General features: G+C 51.5%; 2 protein-coding genes across 3 annotated transcripts in view; one reads left to right on the top strand and one right to left on the bottom strand.

Annotated features, from left to right (window-relative positions):
* Positions 1-18,029, top strand: part of CFAP92 (cilia and flagella associated protein 92 (putative)) — a 219,265-nt gene that overhangs the window by 10,601 nt on the left and 190,635 nt on the right. The gene's annotated exons all lie outside the window — the stretch shown is intronic.
* Positions 5,904-18,029, bottom strand: part of EFCC1 (EF-hand and coiled-coil domain containing 1) — a 33,332-nt gene continuing 21,206 nt past the window's right edge. The window contains exons 3-8 of one of the 2 annotated variants that reach the window (XM_067755625.1): positions 15,569-15,726; positions 13,135-13,303; positions 11,887-12,028; positions 9,960-10,100; positions 7,747-7,816; positions 5,904-6,944 (exon numbers count right to left, since the gene is read on the bottom strand). In XM_067755625.1, the coding sequence (XP_067611726.1) occupies positions 6,808-6,944; positions 7,747-7,816; positions 9,960-10,100; positions 11,887-12,028; positions 13,135-13,303; positions 15,569-15,726 (817 nt within the window). In that variant the 3' untranslated portion in view covers positions 5,904-6,807. The remainder of the gene's footprint in view (positions 6,945-7,746; positions 7,817-9,959; positions 10,101-11,886; positions 12,029-13,134; positions 13,304-15,568; positions 15,727-18,029) is intronic. The other variant, XM_067755626.1, reaches the window with a different exon arrangement.

The following is an 18,029-nucleotide window of genomic DNA, read 5'->3' as shown; positions in this document are numbered from 1 at the left end:
AGTCATTTTAACAATATTCTTCCAACCATGAACACGGTAAACCTTTTCCATCTGTTTCTGTTGTCTTTGATTTCTTTCATCAGTGTCTTACGGTTTTTTGAGTACAGGCCTTTTGCCTCCTTAGTTAGATTTACTCCTAGGTGTTTTCTTCTTCTTCTTTTTTTGCTGCACTGTGTGGCTTGTGGGATCTCAGTTCCCCAACCAGTGATTGAACCCAGGCCACAGCAGTGAAAGCCCAGAATCCTAACCACTAGGCCACCAGTGAACTCCCTATTTTATTCTTTTTGATGTGATTGTAAATGGAATTGTTTGCTTAATTTCTCTTTCTGATAGTTCATTGTTAGTGTATAGAAATGTCATAGATTTCTGTACATTAACTTTGTATCTACGAATTTACCAAATTCATTGAGCTCTAGTAGTTTTTTTGGTGGCATCTTTAGAATTTTCTGTGTATAGCATCATGTCATCTGCAAACTGTGACAATTTTACCCTTCCTTTCCAGTTTGGATTCCTTTTATTTCTTTTTCTTGTCTGATTGCTGTGGCTAGGTCTTCCAATACTATGTTAAATAAAAGTGGTAGAGTGGATATCCCTGATCTTAGAGGAAATGCTTTCACCTTTTCACCATTGAGTATATTAGCTGCGGGCTTATCATATATGGCCTTTATTATGTTGAGGTAGATTCCTTCTATATCTACTTTCTGGAGAGTTTTTTTTTTTTTATCATAAAAGGTTGTTGAATTTTGCCAAAAGCTTTTTCTGCATCTATTGAGATGATCATATGATTTTTTAAAAATTAATTAATTAATTTTGGCTGCATTGGGTCTTCATTGCTGCGCGTGGGCTTTCTCTAGTTGTGGTGAGCAGGGGCAACTCTTCATTGCAGTGTGCAGGTTTCTCTTGTTGTGGAGCACGGGCTCTAGGCGCACAGGCTTCAGTAGTTGTGGCACATGGGCTCAGTAGTTGTGGCTTTCAGGCTCCAGAGCACAGGCTCAGCAGTTGTGGCGCACGGGCCCAGTTGCTCTGCAGCGTGTGGGATCTTCCCGGACCAGGGCTCAAACCCATGTCCCCTGTATTGGCAGGCGGATTCTTAACCACTGCACCACCAGGAAAGTCCGATCATACGATTTTTTTATTCTGCAGTTTGTTAATGTGGTGTATCACGTTGATATTTTTGTGTGTGGATATTGAAATATCCTTATTACATCCCTGGGATAAATTCCACCTGATCACTGTGTATGATCCTTTTAATGTATTGTTGGATTTGGTTTGCTAATATTTTGTTGAGGATTTTTTCATCTATGTTCATCAGTGATACTGGCCTATAATTGTCTTTTCTGTGTGTGTGTGTGTGTGTGTGTGTGTTATCTTTGTCTGGTTTTGGTATCAGGGTGATGCTGGCCTCATACAGTGAATTTGGAAGCATTCCTTCCTCAGCAATTTTTTGGAATAGTTTGAGGATAGGTGTTTAACTCTTCTCTATATGTTTGGTAGAATTCACCTGTGAAGCCATCTGGCCCTGGACTTTTGTTGGGAGTTTTTTTTCTTTTAATTACTGATTCAGTTTGAGATTTCAGCACTGGTAATTAGTCTGTTCATTTTCTCTATTTCTTCCTGGTTCAGCCTTGGGAGGTTGTACATTTCTAGGAATTTGTCCATTTTTTTCTAGCTTGTCCATTTTATTGGTGTATGGTTGTTTGTAGTAATATCTTATTCTCCTTTGTACTTCTATGGTGTAGGTTGTAACTTCTCCTTTTTCATTTCTGATTTTATTGATTTGGGCCCTCTCTTTTCCTTGATGAGTCTGGCTAAAGGTTTATTGATATTTATCTTTTCAAAGAACGAGCTCTTAGTTTCATTGATTTTTTTCTATTTTTTTTCAGCCTCAGTTTCATTTATTTCCACTCTGATCTTTACGATTTCTTTCTAACTTTAGGTTTTGTTCTCCTTTTTCTAGTTCCTCTAGGTATAAAGTTAGGATGGTTGGTTTGAGATTTTTTTTTCCTAAGATAGGCTTTTATTGCTATAAACTTCCCTCTCTGAATTGCTTTTGCTGTGTTCCATAGATTTTTTTTTTTAACAGCTTTATTGGAGTATAATTGTGTTCCATAGATTTTGTGGGGGGGGGTCGTTGTGTTTTCATTTGTCTCCAAGTATTTTTTATTTCCTCTTTGACTTTTTTTTTCAGTGATTCATTGGTTGTTTAGTAGCATATTGTTTAGCCTCCACATGTTCGTGGTTTTTTGCAGTTTTTCCCCTTGCAGTTGATTTCTTAGCTTTTGTGGTCAGAAAAGATGCGTGATACAACTTCAGGTTTTTTAAATTTGTTGAGGTTTGTTTTGTGGCCTAGCAAGTAATCTATCAGGGAGAATGTACTATGTGTACTTGATAAGAAGTATATTCTGATGTTTTCGTATGGAATGATCTATACATTCTCTTAAGTCCATCTGTTCTAATGTGTCATTTAAGGCTAGTGTTTCCTTATTGATTTTTTTCTGTCTGGATGATCTGCCATTGATGTAAGTGGGGTGTCAAAATTCCCTACTATTATTCTGTTACTGTCAATTTCTCTGTTTATGTCTGTTAATATTTGCTTTATGTATTTAGGTGCTCCTATGTTGGGTGCATATTTACAGTTGTTATATCTTCTTGGATTGATCCCCTGATCCTTATGTAATGTCCTTTTCTGTCTCTTGTTGCAGTCTTTGTTTTAAAGTCTATTTTGTCTGATGTAAGTATTGCTATCCTAACTTTCTTTTGATTTCCATTTGCATGGGATGTCTTTTTTCATCCCCTCACTTTCAGTCTGTGTGTCTCTTTAGATCTGAAGTGAGTCCCTTGTAGGCAGCATATATACGTTTTTATATCCATTCAGCCACTCTGTCTTTTGATTGGAGCATTTAGTTCATTTACATTTGAAGTAATTTTTGATAGGCATGTAATTATTGACACTTTGTTTAATTGTTTTGGGGTTTTTGTTCCCTCATTCTTCTCGTCCCTTATGATACGATGACTATCTTTAGTGCTGTATTTAGATTCCTTACTCTTTTTGTGCGTGTATCTATTATAGATTTTTAGTTTGAGGTTACCATGAGGTTTATATATAGCAATCTATATATGTGTGATTATTTTAAGTTGCTGACCTTTTAATTTCGAACAAATTTTAACATCCCTGCATTTGTACTCCCCTCCCCTCATAATTACTGTGATTTTTTTTTTTTTTTTTGGCCTTGCCGCATGGCACGCGGGATCTTAGTTCCCTGACCAGGGGTGGAGCTTGTGCCCCCTGTCTTGGAAGCGCGGAGTCTGAACCACTGGACCACCAGAGAACTCCCACTGTGATATTTTTGACATCACATTTTCTGTGTTTTTGTGGATCCCTTAACTGCTTACTGTGGATATAGATTTTACTCCTTTTGTCTTTTAACCTTCCTACTAGCTTTGTATGTGGTTGGTTTACTACCTTTAGTGTGTATTTGCTTTACCAATGAGTTTTTTCCTTTCATAATTTTCATGTTTATAGTTGTGGCCTCTTCTTTTTTGCTTAGAGAAGTCTCTTGAACATTTCTTGTAAAGCTGGTTGGGTGCTGCTGTAAAACTTTTGATCTCTCCCTCAAATCTGAATGAGAGTCTCGCCAGGTAAAGTATTCTTGAGTGTAGGTTTTTCCCTTTCATCACTTTAAATATATTGTGCCTCCCCCTTCTGGCCTGCAGAGTTCCTGCTGAAAAGTCAGCTGATAGCCTTATGGGAGTTCCCTTGTGTGTAACTTGTCGCTTTTCCTTGCTGTTTTTAATGTTCTCTCTTTATCTTTAATTTTTGCCATTTTAATTAGAATGTGTCTTGGTGTGGTCCTTTTTGGGGTTGCTCTTGTTGGGATTCTCTGTGATTCCTGGACCTGAATGTCTGTTTCCTTTTCCAGGTTAGGGAAGTTTTCAGCTACAGTGTCTTCAAATAAATTCTCTGTCCCTTTTTCTTTCTCTTTTCCTTCTAGGACCCCTATAATGCTAATGTGAGTACACTTGATGTTATCCCAGAGGTCTCTTAAACCGTTTTCATTTCTGTTCTTTGTTCTCTTCAGCTTCAGTGATTTCCACTACTCTCTTCCAATTCGCTGGTCTGTTCCCCTGTATCATATAATCTACTGTTGACTCCTCCCACTGTATGTCTTTCATTTCAGTTATTGTTTTCTTCATCTGTTTGGTGGTTCTTTATATTTTCTAACTCTTTGTTAAAAACTTCTAACTTCTCACTCTGTGCATCTATTCTTCTCCTGAGTCCTTTGATTATCTCTATGATCATTACCTTGAATTCTTTCTTGGGGAGATTACCTATCTCCGCTTCACTTAACTCTTCTGGGGTTTTATGTTATTCCTTCATTTGGAACACATTCCTCTGTCACCGCATTTTGCCTAATTTGCTATTTTTATTTCTATGTATCTGGTAGGTTGGTTACATTACCCAACTTTGGAGAAGCAGCCTTTTGTAGGAGATGTCCTGTGTGTCCCAGCAGTGCACTCTCCTCCAGCCAGGCTATATGCCGTAGGGTGCCCACTATGTGGACTGCATAGGTCCTTCTGTTGTGTCAGGCTGACTACTGTGGGTGGTCTGGTGGGCGTGGCTGGCCCTGGTCCAGTTGGTTGCCTTTTTTCTTTTAATAATATTAGCATTAGCTGGATACGTGGTTTCCCAGCTATAGATGATATTTCCCAGCATCCCTTTCAGCTAGGTATGGCCAATGGGATGAGAGTAGAGGAGATGTGAGCCAGAGTGCCTGACCCTTCCCTTCCTCTCCCCTCGTTCCTGTGGAGGGCAGATGCAGTGCTGGTGAATTGGCTTCCACCGTGCAAAGGAGGATGACACCCTAGGGTAAGGCAGAGCAACAAAGTGGAAGGGACCTTGATCCCTGGGTGACTACATGGAGCAGAGCTGCTCTGTCAACCAGGACCACTGGACTGTTACAGGAGAGAGAGTTCTATCCTGTTTGACCCAGAGTATATTGGGATCTCTCTTATCAGGTTGGTTTAGCCTGTACCATAACTAATCCAGACCCCAAGCCTGGAGTTTCCTAGCCCGAGACAGCTGGAAGTGGTAGGAATTGTGTGAGATATGAGATTAGAAAACAGGCCTCAGTCCAGAGCTGGATGCTAATTTGCTGTGTGACGCTGGGTAGCTCCTCCAGCCTCTCTGGGCACCTCTACATCCTAGTCCACGTTATAAACTTGCCTCCAATGAGATGAGGTTCGTACAAGACACGAGGCTGGGCATTGTCCTCCAGCCCTCCCTGTGGCTCCTGCCCAGGAGTGCCTGCTGGTCCCGGGCTCCCCTGATCTCCTTCCCCCAGGGTTCCCCTTCTGTGTCCCGATGACTCTGCTCCAGCCCCTTGGCAACCCCTTGCTCCCAGAGTCCTGCAGCCTCCTGTCTCCTCCTCTCTGCTCCACCCTCTGGGAGGCAGGTCAGAACCCTCCAAGGCCCCCATTGCCTGGGGGATGGAGTCCTAAACCCTCGTCTGTCATCAAGGGCCCCCTGACCTGCCCCGTCCCTGCCAGGCATCTGCCCTCATCCCACCGTCTCTGTAGTGCTTCATCCTCCTTGGCTCGAACTGATCCCTCTCAGCTGAGCTCTCAGAACTCTCTCTTCTTTTTTTCTTTTTTTTTAATAAAAATATTATCAGGGCTTCCCTGGTGTCGCAGTGGTTGAGAGTCCGCCTGCTGATGCAGGGGACGTGGGTTCGTGCCCCGGTCCGGGAAGATCCCACATGCCGTGGAGCGGCTGGGCCCGTGAGCCATGGCCGCTGAGCCTGCGCGTCCGGAGCCTGTGCTCCGCGAGGGGAGAGGCCACAGCAGTGAGAGGCCCGCGTACCGCAAAAAAAAAAAAAAAAATTAAAAAAAATATTATCAAACCATTACCTTTGATAATTGACTTTATTTGTGGAGTTTTTTGTATACACAGAAATTCTAATGTTCGTATATTCACATATGCCTTCACATTCTTACATAGCTTTGGGGTTTGCAGTTTTAATTAAGAACCCTCTCTTCTACCTCAGGGTAGCCTGGATTTCACCCGCGTTGCATGACTTGCCATCGTATCTTTCTCTCCTATGAGAGTTTAAGGTAGATGAGGCCAGGCAGCTTGTCCTCCTCCTTCCTGTGACCCCATGAGGCCTGGTACCTACTGTGTGCTCAGGAAAGAGGGGCTCTGGGTTCTGTACTAATGGGGGCCCTTTCTGGCACCGCACTTTTGCTCTCACTGTTACCTCACATGAAATGCCCTTCCCTCCTCTCTGCCTATCTAAATCCTATCCCTCTTCTAGAGCTAGTTCAAGGCCAGCTCTACCAGGAAGCCTGCAGTGATCACGCTGCCCGCCTTGGAGTTCCCCCAGCCCTGCCTGGCCTTCCACAATTCCTGAGGCATGAGTAGTTTCCCCGGTGGACCAGGGGACACAGAGTCCCTGCAGCAGGCATGCTGTGGGGAGGAAGGGGAGGAGACCCTGGGAACCCAGGGAAGAGATTCTGGACTGGACCGGGCAGAAGAGTGTACAGCTCCACTCCAAGGGCAGGGGAGACTGCAGCAGGTACAGGCTGATCCAGCAACCTTAGGGCAGTGTGGACCCTGGCAGCAGGAATGCAGGGGCTGCTAGGGAATCTGGGAGGAACCCAAGGAAGGGATGGCTGCCGGGCTCTGAACTGGGGCCAGTCTCAGAAGGAGCCTGCACCTCCAGGGTTCCGAGGATGTGGCCAGGCTGTTCCTCGAGGCTGGTCTGATGGTGGCCAGGCTGCCCAGGGGGCCCACAGACTGGGCTAGCAACCTCAGCAGGAGATGAGGAGGGAGTTGCTGAGTGCTGGAGCTGCAGAGGCTGGTGCCAAGGGCTCTCTACGCAGGAGCTCACAGCCAGCCAGAGCTCGGTGCAGGGCATCCAGCATGGCTGAGGGGCCAGATGTCCCCTCTGAAAAGGAAGAGTGGGCAGCAGGGCGGGTCAGTCTGCTCATTCTGGCCCACAGAGCTGCTCCCCCGCCTCCCTGGGCCCTCCCCAACCCTGTTCAGCTGTCCCCCGCTCTTGCTTCTCTCCCACTGAGGACCCTGGGGAAGGGACCTTCTAATGCACAGTTTCTGACCTCCTTCTTGGTGCCAGGGACCATTCAGGGCACTGGACATACCTGAGCCCTGCCCAGCAGTGCCCAGTGAGGCCAGCGAGCAAATGCTCATCAGCCGTCTGTCTCCCCGCCAGCCTGTGAGGCCCTGTCAGGCAGGAGCCGGCCTTGCTCCTCCTGATTTCATTGGGCACAAGCTGGCACTGATGAAATTCTGCTGCCCTGAACTTTGTCTAAACAACGGGGCCACGTGGCCTAGTACTTAAGGGAGAGACCTGAGGTTTTGGCACGGCTGGCCCTTGGCCTCTCTGTGCCTCCGTCTTCCCATCTGTGGAATGGGTATGATAACAGCCCTTCCTCCGCAGTAAGCCCAGGACTGTGGGTGAGTCTAAACTGCCCACAGGGAACTGCCTGGCTCCCCTGGGGTCTGGCCACACTGGCTTCTGTCTGGCCTTTTCCCTGGGGTGTGTGCTCCCTGCTCTTGTCAAATAGCACCTTCAGCTTCCCGAAGCCTGTTCCTGAATGTACCCTTTGCAGGTGGGCAGGGCAGGAATGAGGTGGCATTTTGCAGCCCAGACACTTAGGACAGAGGTGCTAGGTCAGGATGCCCTCCAGCTGCAGCCAGGCTCTGGAAGATCGGGTCGGGGGCTCACCTACCATGTGCAGGGTCCCTGCAGGCGTCCAGTGTGCTCAGCAAGATCTTCCCCAGGGCTCTTTTCGATATGTTCTTAAAAAGAAATGGAGGGCGGGTGGCACTTGGTGGCCCTTTCGAGCTTCTGTGTGGCTCCCTGTGTCAGATAGTGTCCCCCTGCCCATGGTCCCTCCCTGGCCCCCACCCCTAGGGTGGCCGCACTGCCCAGACTCTAGGTGGGTGATGGAGCAGCACGCAGGACCCATTTCTTCAGAGATCACGTGCTTACAGATAACTGTCCTTGTGCCCAAGTAGGCACTTGGGAAACTACTGTGAACAGAGAGCCTCTTGATGCGTCAGCTCCTTTAATCCTTGAAAGAGCTTATTTCATTCTCATTTTAAGCAGTGAAAAAAGCAATTTGGGGGACTTCCCTGGTGGCGAAGTGGCTAAGAATCCACCTGCCGATGCAGGGGACACGGGTTCGAGCTCTGGTCCGTGAAGATCCCACATGCCGCGGAGCAGCTAAGCCCGTGTGCCACAACTACTGAGCCTGCGCTGTAGAGCCCGCAAGCCACAACTACTGAGCCTGCATGCCTAGAGCCCGTGCTCCACAACTAAAGAAGCCACCGCAATGAGAAGCCCGTGCACCACAACAAAGAGTAGCCCCTGGTCACCGCAACTAGAGAAAGCCCGCGCACAGCAACAAAGACCCAACACAGCCAAAAATAAATTAATTAATTAAAAAAAATTTTTTTAAAAAAGCAGTACTGAGAAAGTGAGAAATCTGCCCAAAGCCACCCAGCTGGGAGATGGAAGAACCAGCATTTGCCCGCAGGCTCCATGGCCCAGAGCTGTGCTGGGAACCACTACCCTCACAGCCCACAGGTGCAGGGCTGCCACTTGCCACTCTCCCAGGCTGTGTCACATCAGGCTGGGCCTCGGTAGCCCTACATCCTGGGCAGCCTGAAGCGCTCGCAGAGCCCACTTCAAACCCTGAAGACCTGTGTTCACATCCTACTTCCAGCTCATAGTGGCTGTGCAATCCTGGCTAAGTTTGTGTCTCTTAAGAAAAATTTTTAAATGGTTTGCTGATGCTATTTAGAAATATTGATCTCTGTCTTATGATTTTTTTAAAATTGGGCACCTTGCCAAAGGATAACAATACTTTGCCTTTAGATTCTCTTCAGTATTCTATGTGGATAAATGTGATACATAATTACTAATCACTTTGTTTCTTCCTTTCTAGTCCTTACATCCTTTCTTTTTCTTTTTATTTATTTATTTATTTATTTATTTATGGCTGCGTCGGGTCTTCGTTGCTTTGTGCGGGCTTTCTCTAGTTGTGGTGAGCGGGCTCTAGGTGCATGGGCTTCAGTAATTGCAGCATGTGGGCTTAGTAGTTGTGGCTTGCAGTCTCAGTAGTTGTGGCGCACGGGCTTAGTTGCTCCGCGGCATGTGGGATCTTCCCAGACTAGGCCTCGAACCCGTGGCCCCTGCATCGGCAGGCGGATTCTTAACCCCTGCGCCCCCAGGGAAGCCCACATCCTTTCTTTTTCTTGTGCTACTGCATTGGCTGGAACCTCTACGTGGCACAAGCAGTGATGACAGGCATGCTTGTCTTGATTCTGATTTTTAGAAGGATTCCTTCTAACATTTCACTAATAAGTGTGAGGTTTGTGAGAGGTAGTTGGCTGAGACTCCTAATCTGATTAAGGACGATCCCTCCTGTTCTTAACTTGCCAAGAGGTTTTATAATAAGAGGAGCTGTTACTGACTGTTCATCTATTGAGATGAACACGTGGTTTTTCTCCTTTTAATCTGCAGAGTGCTGTACTGTGTTAATAGATGTTTGATCTTGAATCATCCTGAATTCCTGGGATAAATCCAATTTAGTCATATTGCATTTCTTTAAACACTGCCAGATTTGGTTTACTAATATGCCATTTAATATTTTTGCATCCATATTTAAATATGACATTAGCTTATCATTTTCCTTTCTTATGGTATTTATTGTCCTCTGGTTTTGAGATCAAAGTTATATTAGCTTCATAAAATGAATTAGAGAGCCTCCCCTTTTTTTGGATTAGCTTCCCTGAGCTCTTTCTACATCTGGAAGTACAGATGACACCTGCCTACGTAGGGAAAGCTCAGAGCCAGTCCCCGACACAGGCTGGGCTCCCCAGCCCCGCACCCCAAGCTCCTCCCCTGCCCTGGCTGTGCCAGCTCCCGTGAGCCTACCAGGTCCCGGAGCCTCTGCAGGAGCCGCAGCACGTCCTCCAGCTTCTCCTCCAGCAGGGACAGCCGCACCCTCTCTGTCTCCACCATCTGCAGCTCCAGCCTCAGGTGCTCATTCTCGTCCACCTTCTGCTGCAGCTCTGCCTGTGGGGACCAACCGGCTCAGCGCCCGCCCTGCTGCCCTCTGCCCCGTACTCACAGCACCGTCCCCAGGCGGGGCCCATGGCCTGCCTTGACCCTTTCACAGAGGTCGTCTCATCTGGCCCCCCAAGCCTGCCAGGTGGCCAGGTACATAGAAGCCCCACTGTCTCCCCAGGGACGGCAGCGAGGCCCAGAGAAGCTGAATGCCGGGGCTGAGGCCACACAGTGAGTCAGGCTGATGTAAGAATACACATCCCTCCTTTTCTGGTGGAAGGACTCCATCCTCCCTTCTCTTCTCTATCCATCTGCTTTTACTTTTTAAAGTTTTTTGGCTGCAAGCAACAAACCGATCTGGCTAGTTTGAACAGAAAGGGAATTCACTGGCAGGCTAGTGCCTTGTTCCCAGAAGGGACTGGAAGCTGGAGAACCTCAGGATGAGGCAGCAGAAACATGTCGAGCCTCTTGTCCGGGTGCTGCAGCTGAGAACACTCTCCAGCCATTCCCCCCGCCCCCCCTCACTCGGGACAGAGAGCCCCAGGAGAGGGGCCCCACTGGGCCAGCCACAGTCACTGGCCCACCGCTGGCCAGGGCGCACTGACGCCGTTGATCCCATCAAAATACTAGAGGGTGGATGGTGGGAGGTCGCAAAATGTTGCATGGCCACCTGCCTTCCAAAGCAGGGATGGCAGGAGTGAGGCAGCCCCCTCTCTTAGCACCGATGGAGGGAAAGAGAAGCAGCTGAAGGCGTGGTGCCATTGGACGCTCAGCTTCGGGCAGGAGAGAGGAGGCCTGGGAACATAGTCAGTAACTGAGCTCTCCAGACGCCTGTTTGAGATTTAATTAGAAAGGAGTGGTCGCTATGCCCTTTGGAACTGTATCAGATCACAGATACGTTTAAAAAACAAAAGAAAGCAAAGCAGTATGGATTTAGAATTTCAGGCATATAAATATAAAACGCTTTTATCAAAATCAGTTTGCAAAAGTGCGTTGTGCTAGAGGGCTCAGGGAAATAATAACTGTCCATGGCATTCCATGCTTGATTACTACGGAGCAGGGAAGTTGCCATGGTGTAGACAGACGAGAGAAAACATGCTAAGTGGTCTTGTTGAGATGGAGACACCTCTCTTGGTGTTGCCCGGCGCCACCCTTCTCCTCCACAACAAACTCACTAACTTTCCTTGAGGGAAGTGTCCCTCGTCCATTTCATCTGACTTTGATGGAGCTGCCAATCATGGGACCCTGCCCGCCTACCATGCGGGTTAGCCCTGGCACGGACGCATGACTGAGCCTGGACCATTGGAGCTCTTCCCTGAGGTTTAATGTACTGGGCTATTATTGTTCCCCCGGGGTTTCTTCAGTGGGCTGATGGGAGCCTAGAGCTGCCTGTGGTCCTACCTTCCCTTCCCCCCGCCACATGGAGCAGGCCCCTCTGAAGTAGGGGAAAGTGAGGTCAGCACCCAGAAAAATACAGAGCAGATAGGTGGAGGCAGTCTGCGTCCCTGGGTCCATCTTAGGGAGCTGGAGTGCCTGAAGCTCATCTTAGCTGTTCTTCTGAAGCTGTTCTCCCAGCTCCGTATTCTAATAAGTTCCTGTTTTTCACTCGAGCTGATCTGAGATGTACCCTTTAGCTTGCAACCAGAATATTCTTCGTCAGCCCTAAATCATCTTCTCTCCGAGTCTCGGTTTGTGCCTCTGGAAATGGGGCACAGCACTTGGCTGAGGTCCCTCAGTTCCGCCTGTGAGAGACGCTAGCATTGCTCCAGCTCTCAGCCTGTGGGACTCAGCTGACCTCCTCCCCTGGTGTCCCCAGGGTCTTCCCACTGCAGCCCTGGGTCCCCAGCTGCTCCAGCTCCCCCAGGGCACGGGCATGGTCGGCACTGCCAAAGTGGGTGAAGTAGGTCACGAGCTTCTTGGCCGTCTGGTCATCACACCTGCAGCGGAGGAGAGTGCCAGCACTGAGGGAGCTGCTTTCCAAAGTCTGCTCCAGCCGGGGGGGGGGGGGGTGTTATTACCAAGTCTGTCTCCCCTGAAAGCTGAGCGGGGCTATGGCACCCCCTGCTCACCCACCCCCGCGGCCCCTTATCTCATCAGAGCAAAAGCCAGAGGCCTCGCCCCTCTGCCCTGTGACCTCCCGACCTCCCTCCCACCCACCTTCACTCATTCTACTCCAGCCACCGCAGGCTCCTTATGGCCCCTCCTGCATGCCTCTGGGCCTTTGCACTTGCTGTTCCCTCTGCCTGGAATGCTTTTCCCTCATTTCCTTCAGGGCTCTGCTCAAACAGCACCTGCTCAGAGGCCCTCCCCTGCCCCGCCTCTCCCTCACACCTGTCACCACTCACTGGAACAGAGGCTCCAGGGCAGAGGGCCTGTCTTGGTTAATGCTGTTTTCCTGATGCCCCCAAATTTGTTTGGCACAGAGTAGGTGCTTAGTATATGTTTGTTGACTTAAAGGGTTGGTGATAACAATGACCCTGGAAAATCAACGGAACCTTACAATATCATTTAAAAAGTCAAGGCCGCCCCCCAGTGGAGTACCTGCTGGGATCGGGTACCCGTGGGGCACTTTACATCCTCGATGGAGAATCCTCACAAAACCTCTGTCAGACAGGTGTTACTGTCCCATCTGAGAGACAGGAAGACTGAGGCTCAGAAGTTGGGCGACTTGGCCGAGGCGCCCCAGGTGTCGGGAGCAGTGGGTTAGGAAAGGGACTGATGTGTTGAGGGTCCCACTAGAGCTTCGGGGCCGGTCCTGGGACCGTGGCCAAGGGAGTGAGAGTCAGTGGGGATTAAACCACCAGGAACTGTGCCTTGGCTCATCTCATTTCACCCTCACGCATGCCGGGTGCCGTCTTCTCCCCTCCCCCAACAGATGACGGGACAGAGCGTCAGAGGGCATGAAGGTGACCCAGCCTGGACGTGAATCGGGGGGGTCAGCCTCCCACGTTCAGGGTCTGTCACTGCACGGAGGGGCCGCCCTGTGCTTCCAGGACGACTGTGAGAGCCCGGCGCCCTGGTGCCCGGTCCTGGGCATCCTCACCGGCACACGCACCCACGCCCGCAGCTGGAGAGGCCGGCCAGCAGGGCCTTGACCTCAGCCGGTGGCCCCTGCTCCTGCTGCCACTTCTCACTGTCGTCCTCCTCGTCAGAGGCGGCCTGGCCCTCGACCGAGCGGAACAGCTGCTCATCCACTGCTGGAGAAGCACGGGCTGCAGATAAGGGACAGAGGGAGGGGAAGCAGGCAGCTCTCCGGGGGGGTGCAGGGGGGAGGGGAGAGAGGCCCTGGTGCCATCTCCCCTGCCGGTCCCTCACCACCTCCGCCAGATAGTGGCTCTCCCACCCCCTTGGGCTGTGCCGTGCAGCCCCCTCCCGTGTGCCTGGCCCGGGACCCCCTCCCTGGTTTCACACGGGGACACTGGGAGCGAGGAGCCTTCCTCTCTTCTCTGCTGAGAAGCCGGGGCCCATCTGTGCCCTCAACGGGCATGTTATTTCCCACTGAGGACATGGTGATCCCAGCCAAGGGGGCCAAGACCCTCTCTCGGGCTGGGCTGGGGCTCTGCAGGGCACGGGCACCCAGTGAACCGATCTTCAGCTCTCAGCGACCTCGTTCCTCCAACGCCCAGCGATGTGCAGGGAGGGGTGTCACACGTGTGACTTGATGTGATCCCCGACGTGGCCATGCCTCCTGGTGCACTCCAGCCGGAATGAGCGTCAGAAACCCCGGGCTGTGTCATGCCTGCCTGGGGTCCGGCTGCCCCGCGTCAGGCCCCGTCTCCGGGGGCACCTCCACTCCACCCTGGCTCGGGGGACATGTGAGTGCAGCCTGGCCGGTCAGAGCGCAGACCACCCAGCCACATGACTGGTGCAGGCAGGGCCAGGGATCCAGCGTAGCCAGGGAGAGTCGGGCCAAAACTTGACTCAAACTTCCAGAGAAGGGTGACACCGCTGTTCCTCCAGCCTGGGGTCTGGAGGGCGTGGGTCTGAGCTGCTGGGGGCCGCCTTGTCAGTGTGACGGGAGCCCATGCACAGGACGGCAGGTGAGGCTGGGAGGGATGGGGTCTGCTGACACTCTTGGGCCTTTAAGTGAATTCTGTGAAGCAGCAAGTTCCCTTTAACTAGAGCCAGTTGAGGCCGAATGGCCTGACACTCCCGGACACTGTCCTGACTGGCACAGCCGTGGAATCCTCCACCTTCCCGCCCCCAGAGCATCACGCTCAGCAGCTTGGGGGTGGGCCTCGACGCCTGTATTTCTTTCTTTCTTTTTTTTAAACAAATTTATTTATTTATTTATTTTTAATTTTTGGCTGCATTGGGTCTTCGTTGCTGCATGCGGGCTTTCTTTAGTTGCAGCGAGCGGGGGCTACTCTTTGTCGCGGTGCACGGGCTTCTCATTGCGGTGGCTTCTCTTGTTGCGGAGCACGGGCTCTAGGCGCGTGGGCTTCAGTAGTTGTGGCACACGGGCTCTAGAGCAAAGGCTCAGTAGTTGTGACACACGGCCTTAGTTACTCCGCGGCATGTGGGATCTTCCCGGACTAGGGCTCGAACCCGTGTCCCCTGCATTGGCAGGCGGATTCTTAACCACTGCGCCACCAGGGAAGTCCCTGGGCACCTGCATTTCATGAGGCTCCTGGGTGATCCTGGCCGGCTGGCAAGTTTGGGAACCACTGGCTCAGGTGTCCTGATTTTGGACACCCAGCTGCGTGGGCTCAGGGCCGTTCTGTTTTGTCTGAATAAGAAGTGTCCCAGACCCAAGAGAACAGGGTTGAGGTGACTGGTCCATGACTTTTTGATTATGTGTGTTTCCAATATTGATCATTTGTTTTTTGTTGTGGGAATTTCCTGATGATGATGATGATGATGGTGTGTGTGTGTGTGTGTGTGTGTGTGTGTGTGTGTGTGTGTGTGGTGTCATTATCGTCACAGTCGTCCCGGTGCCCGAGGCAGGGGCAGTAGGGGCTCTGATGTCGGGTGGGAGGGATGGCACCCAGCAGCCCGTCCACTCCTGCCTGCAGCTGAGCTGGAAGAGCCCTACTGGCTCAGACAGCTTTTCTCTCCTTTCCTCCTGATGCTCCACAGCCACCAGACCCAGGTTCATTAGGATGATGGGCCTCTTTGCGCTCTTCTTGAGGGGTGACCGTCCAGCCCTACTTACACACCTCTTAGGATGGGGAGATTACTCCACCCCAGCTCCCTGGCCCGACCCACCCCTACACGGGATTGACAAGAGACATATTCTCCCATGCTGAGCCAGAACCTGCCTCCCTGGATCCCAACCTCCCCCACTGGGTATCTGCTCTCAGGCCCGGGTGTAGGGGGTGCTGGGGGCTGCGGACGCCCAGCCTCAGCAGGTAGGGGATGGGGTTCTGTCTGGAGGCCAGATTGCAGCATCAGCTCATACAGGACCCTGGGAGCAGGGCTGGGGCACAGCCTGGTCAGTCGTGAGCTGGCAGCAAGCCTGGGTGTGCGGGACAAACCTTCGTGCAGGGGTCTGCTCCCTGAGCTGCTGTCGGAGCCCCAGGCTCCCTCTGGAGGGAGGTCTGGGCCTCTGGTCCCACCATCCTCAGGTTCACCACTCTTGGCTTGTGGCTCTGGGCTGGCTCGTGGTGAGGTTGGGAGGTGGCTGTCCTCCGACCTGTGGGTGTGGGAAGACACAGGTGTTGGGAGGGAGGGGGCTCAGCCAGTTTCCTGCGGGAGAGCGTGGGGTATGGGCCCGCCCTTCCCCACTCCCTGCTCTGCACAGCTAAGCTGTGATATGCCTGCAGAAGCCCCTGTGTGGTCTCTGTGGCTGACCCCATTGGCTCCCTACCCAGTGGCCAGTATGGCCGAGTCAGCCTTCCATGGTGGCTATTCACCCAGCCTCCCTTGTAGCTAAGACGTAGGCTTGTAACTGAATTTTAGCCAATGGGACTAAAGGGAAAATCTTCTGAGGAGCGTCTGCATCCGGGAGGGCTGGGCAGGGGTCCTTGATTCCGACCCCAGCGCTGCCAACAGGAACTGGCAGTGGGACTTGGGCTCCATTTTTCAGGTGGATCACTGGAGCCGATGCCTCTGAGGTCCTCCCGGCTCTGATTGGGTTCTTGCGGTCGGGCCTCTGTGAGAGGGCAGGGACCCGGAAGCCATTAGCTTGTCCAGGAGCTCCTCTGGCCACGTGCCGGTCAGGGGGACCACAGCAGCTGTCCCGGAGTAACTGGGACACGGGGAGAAGGCACTACAGAGAGCCTGAACAGGTGTGGGCGCACAGGGTTGGTCAGGTGAACTCACCACCCAGAGGACCACCTGCTGAGCCAAACAAGTGGGAGTCTGCAAGGTTGTACATGAGGCCCAGGGTGAGCCATCCGCCGCTTGGGGCCATCCAGCACCCCTTCCCCAGGGGTGACAGCTCCCCGATTGTCCCCAACCCCAGCCACAGGCTGCTCACCTGCACAGAGGAGGGCGTAGTACACAAATCAGCATAATCCCACCCCCAGCCACCATGATTGGCTAAGGGCTGCACAGGTATAGCCAATGAGATGCAAGGAGCTGTAGGCTCGGGGAATCTCCCCGAAGCAGAGGCAGCCTGTCCCCAACCGAGCAGGTGTGCCGTGGGGAGATGTGACAGCCACCTGTGACTCTTAGGGGGCCACCTGGAGATGCTGGGGGCTACGGATAGAGCCTAACAATGACGGCAACAGGAACGGATCCTTGGTAACATTATTAGAGTTGCTGGATCAGGCTCTGCCTGAAGCTAGAGCTAAGCCTAACCTTCTGTGTTTTGTTTTTGTTTTTTTTTTTGCGGTACGCGGGCCTCTCACTGTTATGGCCTCTCCTGTTGTGGAGCACAGGCTCTGGACGCGCAGGCTCAGCAGCCATGGCTCACGGGCCCAGCCGCTCCGCGGCATGTGGGATCTTCCCAGACCGGGGCACGAACCCGTGTCCCCTGCATCGGCAGGCGGACTCTCAACCACTGCGCCACCAGGGAAGCCCTAACCTTTTGTGTTTTATGAGCCGGTAACTCTGACTGACAAAGTCCTGCTTTCAGGCTCCCCCAGTGCAAGCCGAGAATGGGAAGCTGCTTGGCAGTAATCAGTGTGAGACCCCCCTGGATGGGGATTCTTGGTTCAAAGAGAAACCGTGTGATTAGAGCTTAGGTCATATCATTTGAGGTCTACTTGGGCAGGTGACAGTCCCTCTCAATTCCAGAGGCTCAGACCACAGCCAAAAGAAGAGAAGACACAGGGGTATAGGGTCCCTGTCTCCAAGACTCAGGGGAGGAGGCAGGTAGCCTTTATGTGGCCCCAGAGGGCAGTGCTTGACCAGGATGAAGGGGGAGGGGGAGCAAAGACGAGAGAGAGTCAAAAGAAGGCAGTTTCAGCTCCCTTTGAGGAAAAACTTTCTCACAAGGACTGCTGACCAAGAATGGAATGGGCTGCGTTGGGAGGTGGTGAGCTTCCTGGCAGAGGAGGTATGTAAGCAGATAAAGGACTTTAATGGGTGGAATTTTGAATAGAGTCAGACTAGGCAATGTCTAAGTCTTCCCACTGTGAGGAATTAATTTTTTCTCTAAATTATTTGAGGGCTTCAACAAGCAACATGAGATGGGGGGACAGCCCTTATTCAAAGTTTCCTAGCAGAGGCTGGGCCTCCCCTCCCTGCATCCCCTCAGCCACTGGAGTCTCAGAAGCCGCGTCCAAGAGCGACTTCCTGCGTCAGCACAACAGTAAATCGTTCAGCATGCTCGCTCGGCGCCAGGCACTGTTCTAGGGCTTTGAACATTTCCTCACAACAACCCCACAAGGTAGGTACCATCATCCCCCCCATTTTGCCAGAGTAACTGGCTCAAGCCGCACAGCTCGGAAGTGGAGGAGTTGGGTTTACACTCAGGCCCGTCTCCAGGCCCGCGTCTCAGTGGCCCCACCAGGTGCAGCGGAAGCTTGCAAGGCAAGCTTGGAATGGCCC

Source organism: Pseudorca crassidens, chromosome 10 (assembly GCF_039906515.1).
Source record: "Pseudorca crassidens isolate mPseCra1 chromosome 10, mPseCra1.hap1, whole genome shotgun sequence".
NCBI classification, from domain to species: domain Eukaryota; kingdom Metazoa; phylum Chordata; class Mammalia; order Artiodactyla; family Delphinidae; genus Pseudorca; species Pseudorca crassidens.
The sequence above is the reverse complement of the archived record's forward strand: the minus strand, read 5'-3'. Positions and strand labels throughout refer to the sequence as shown.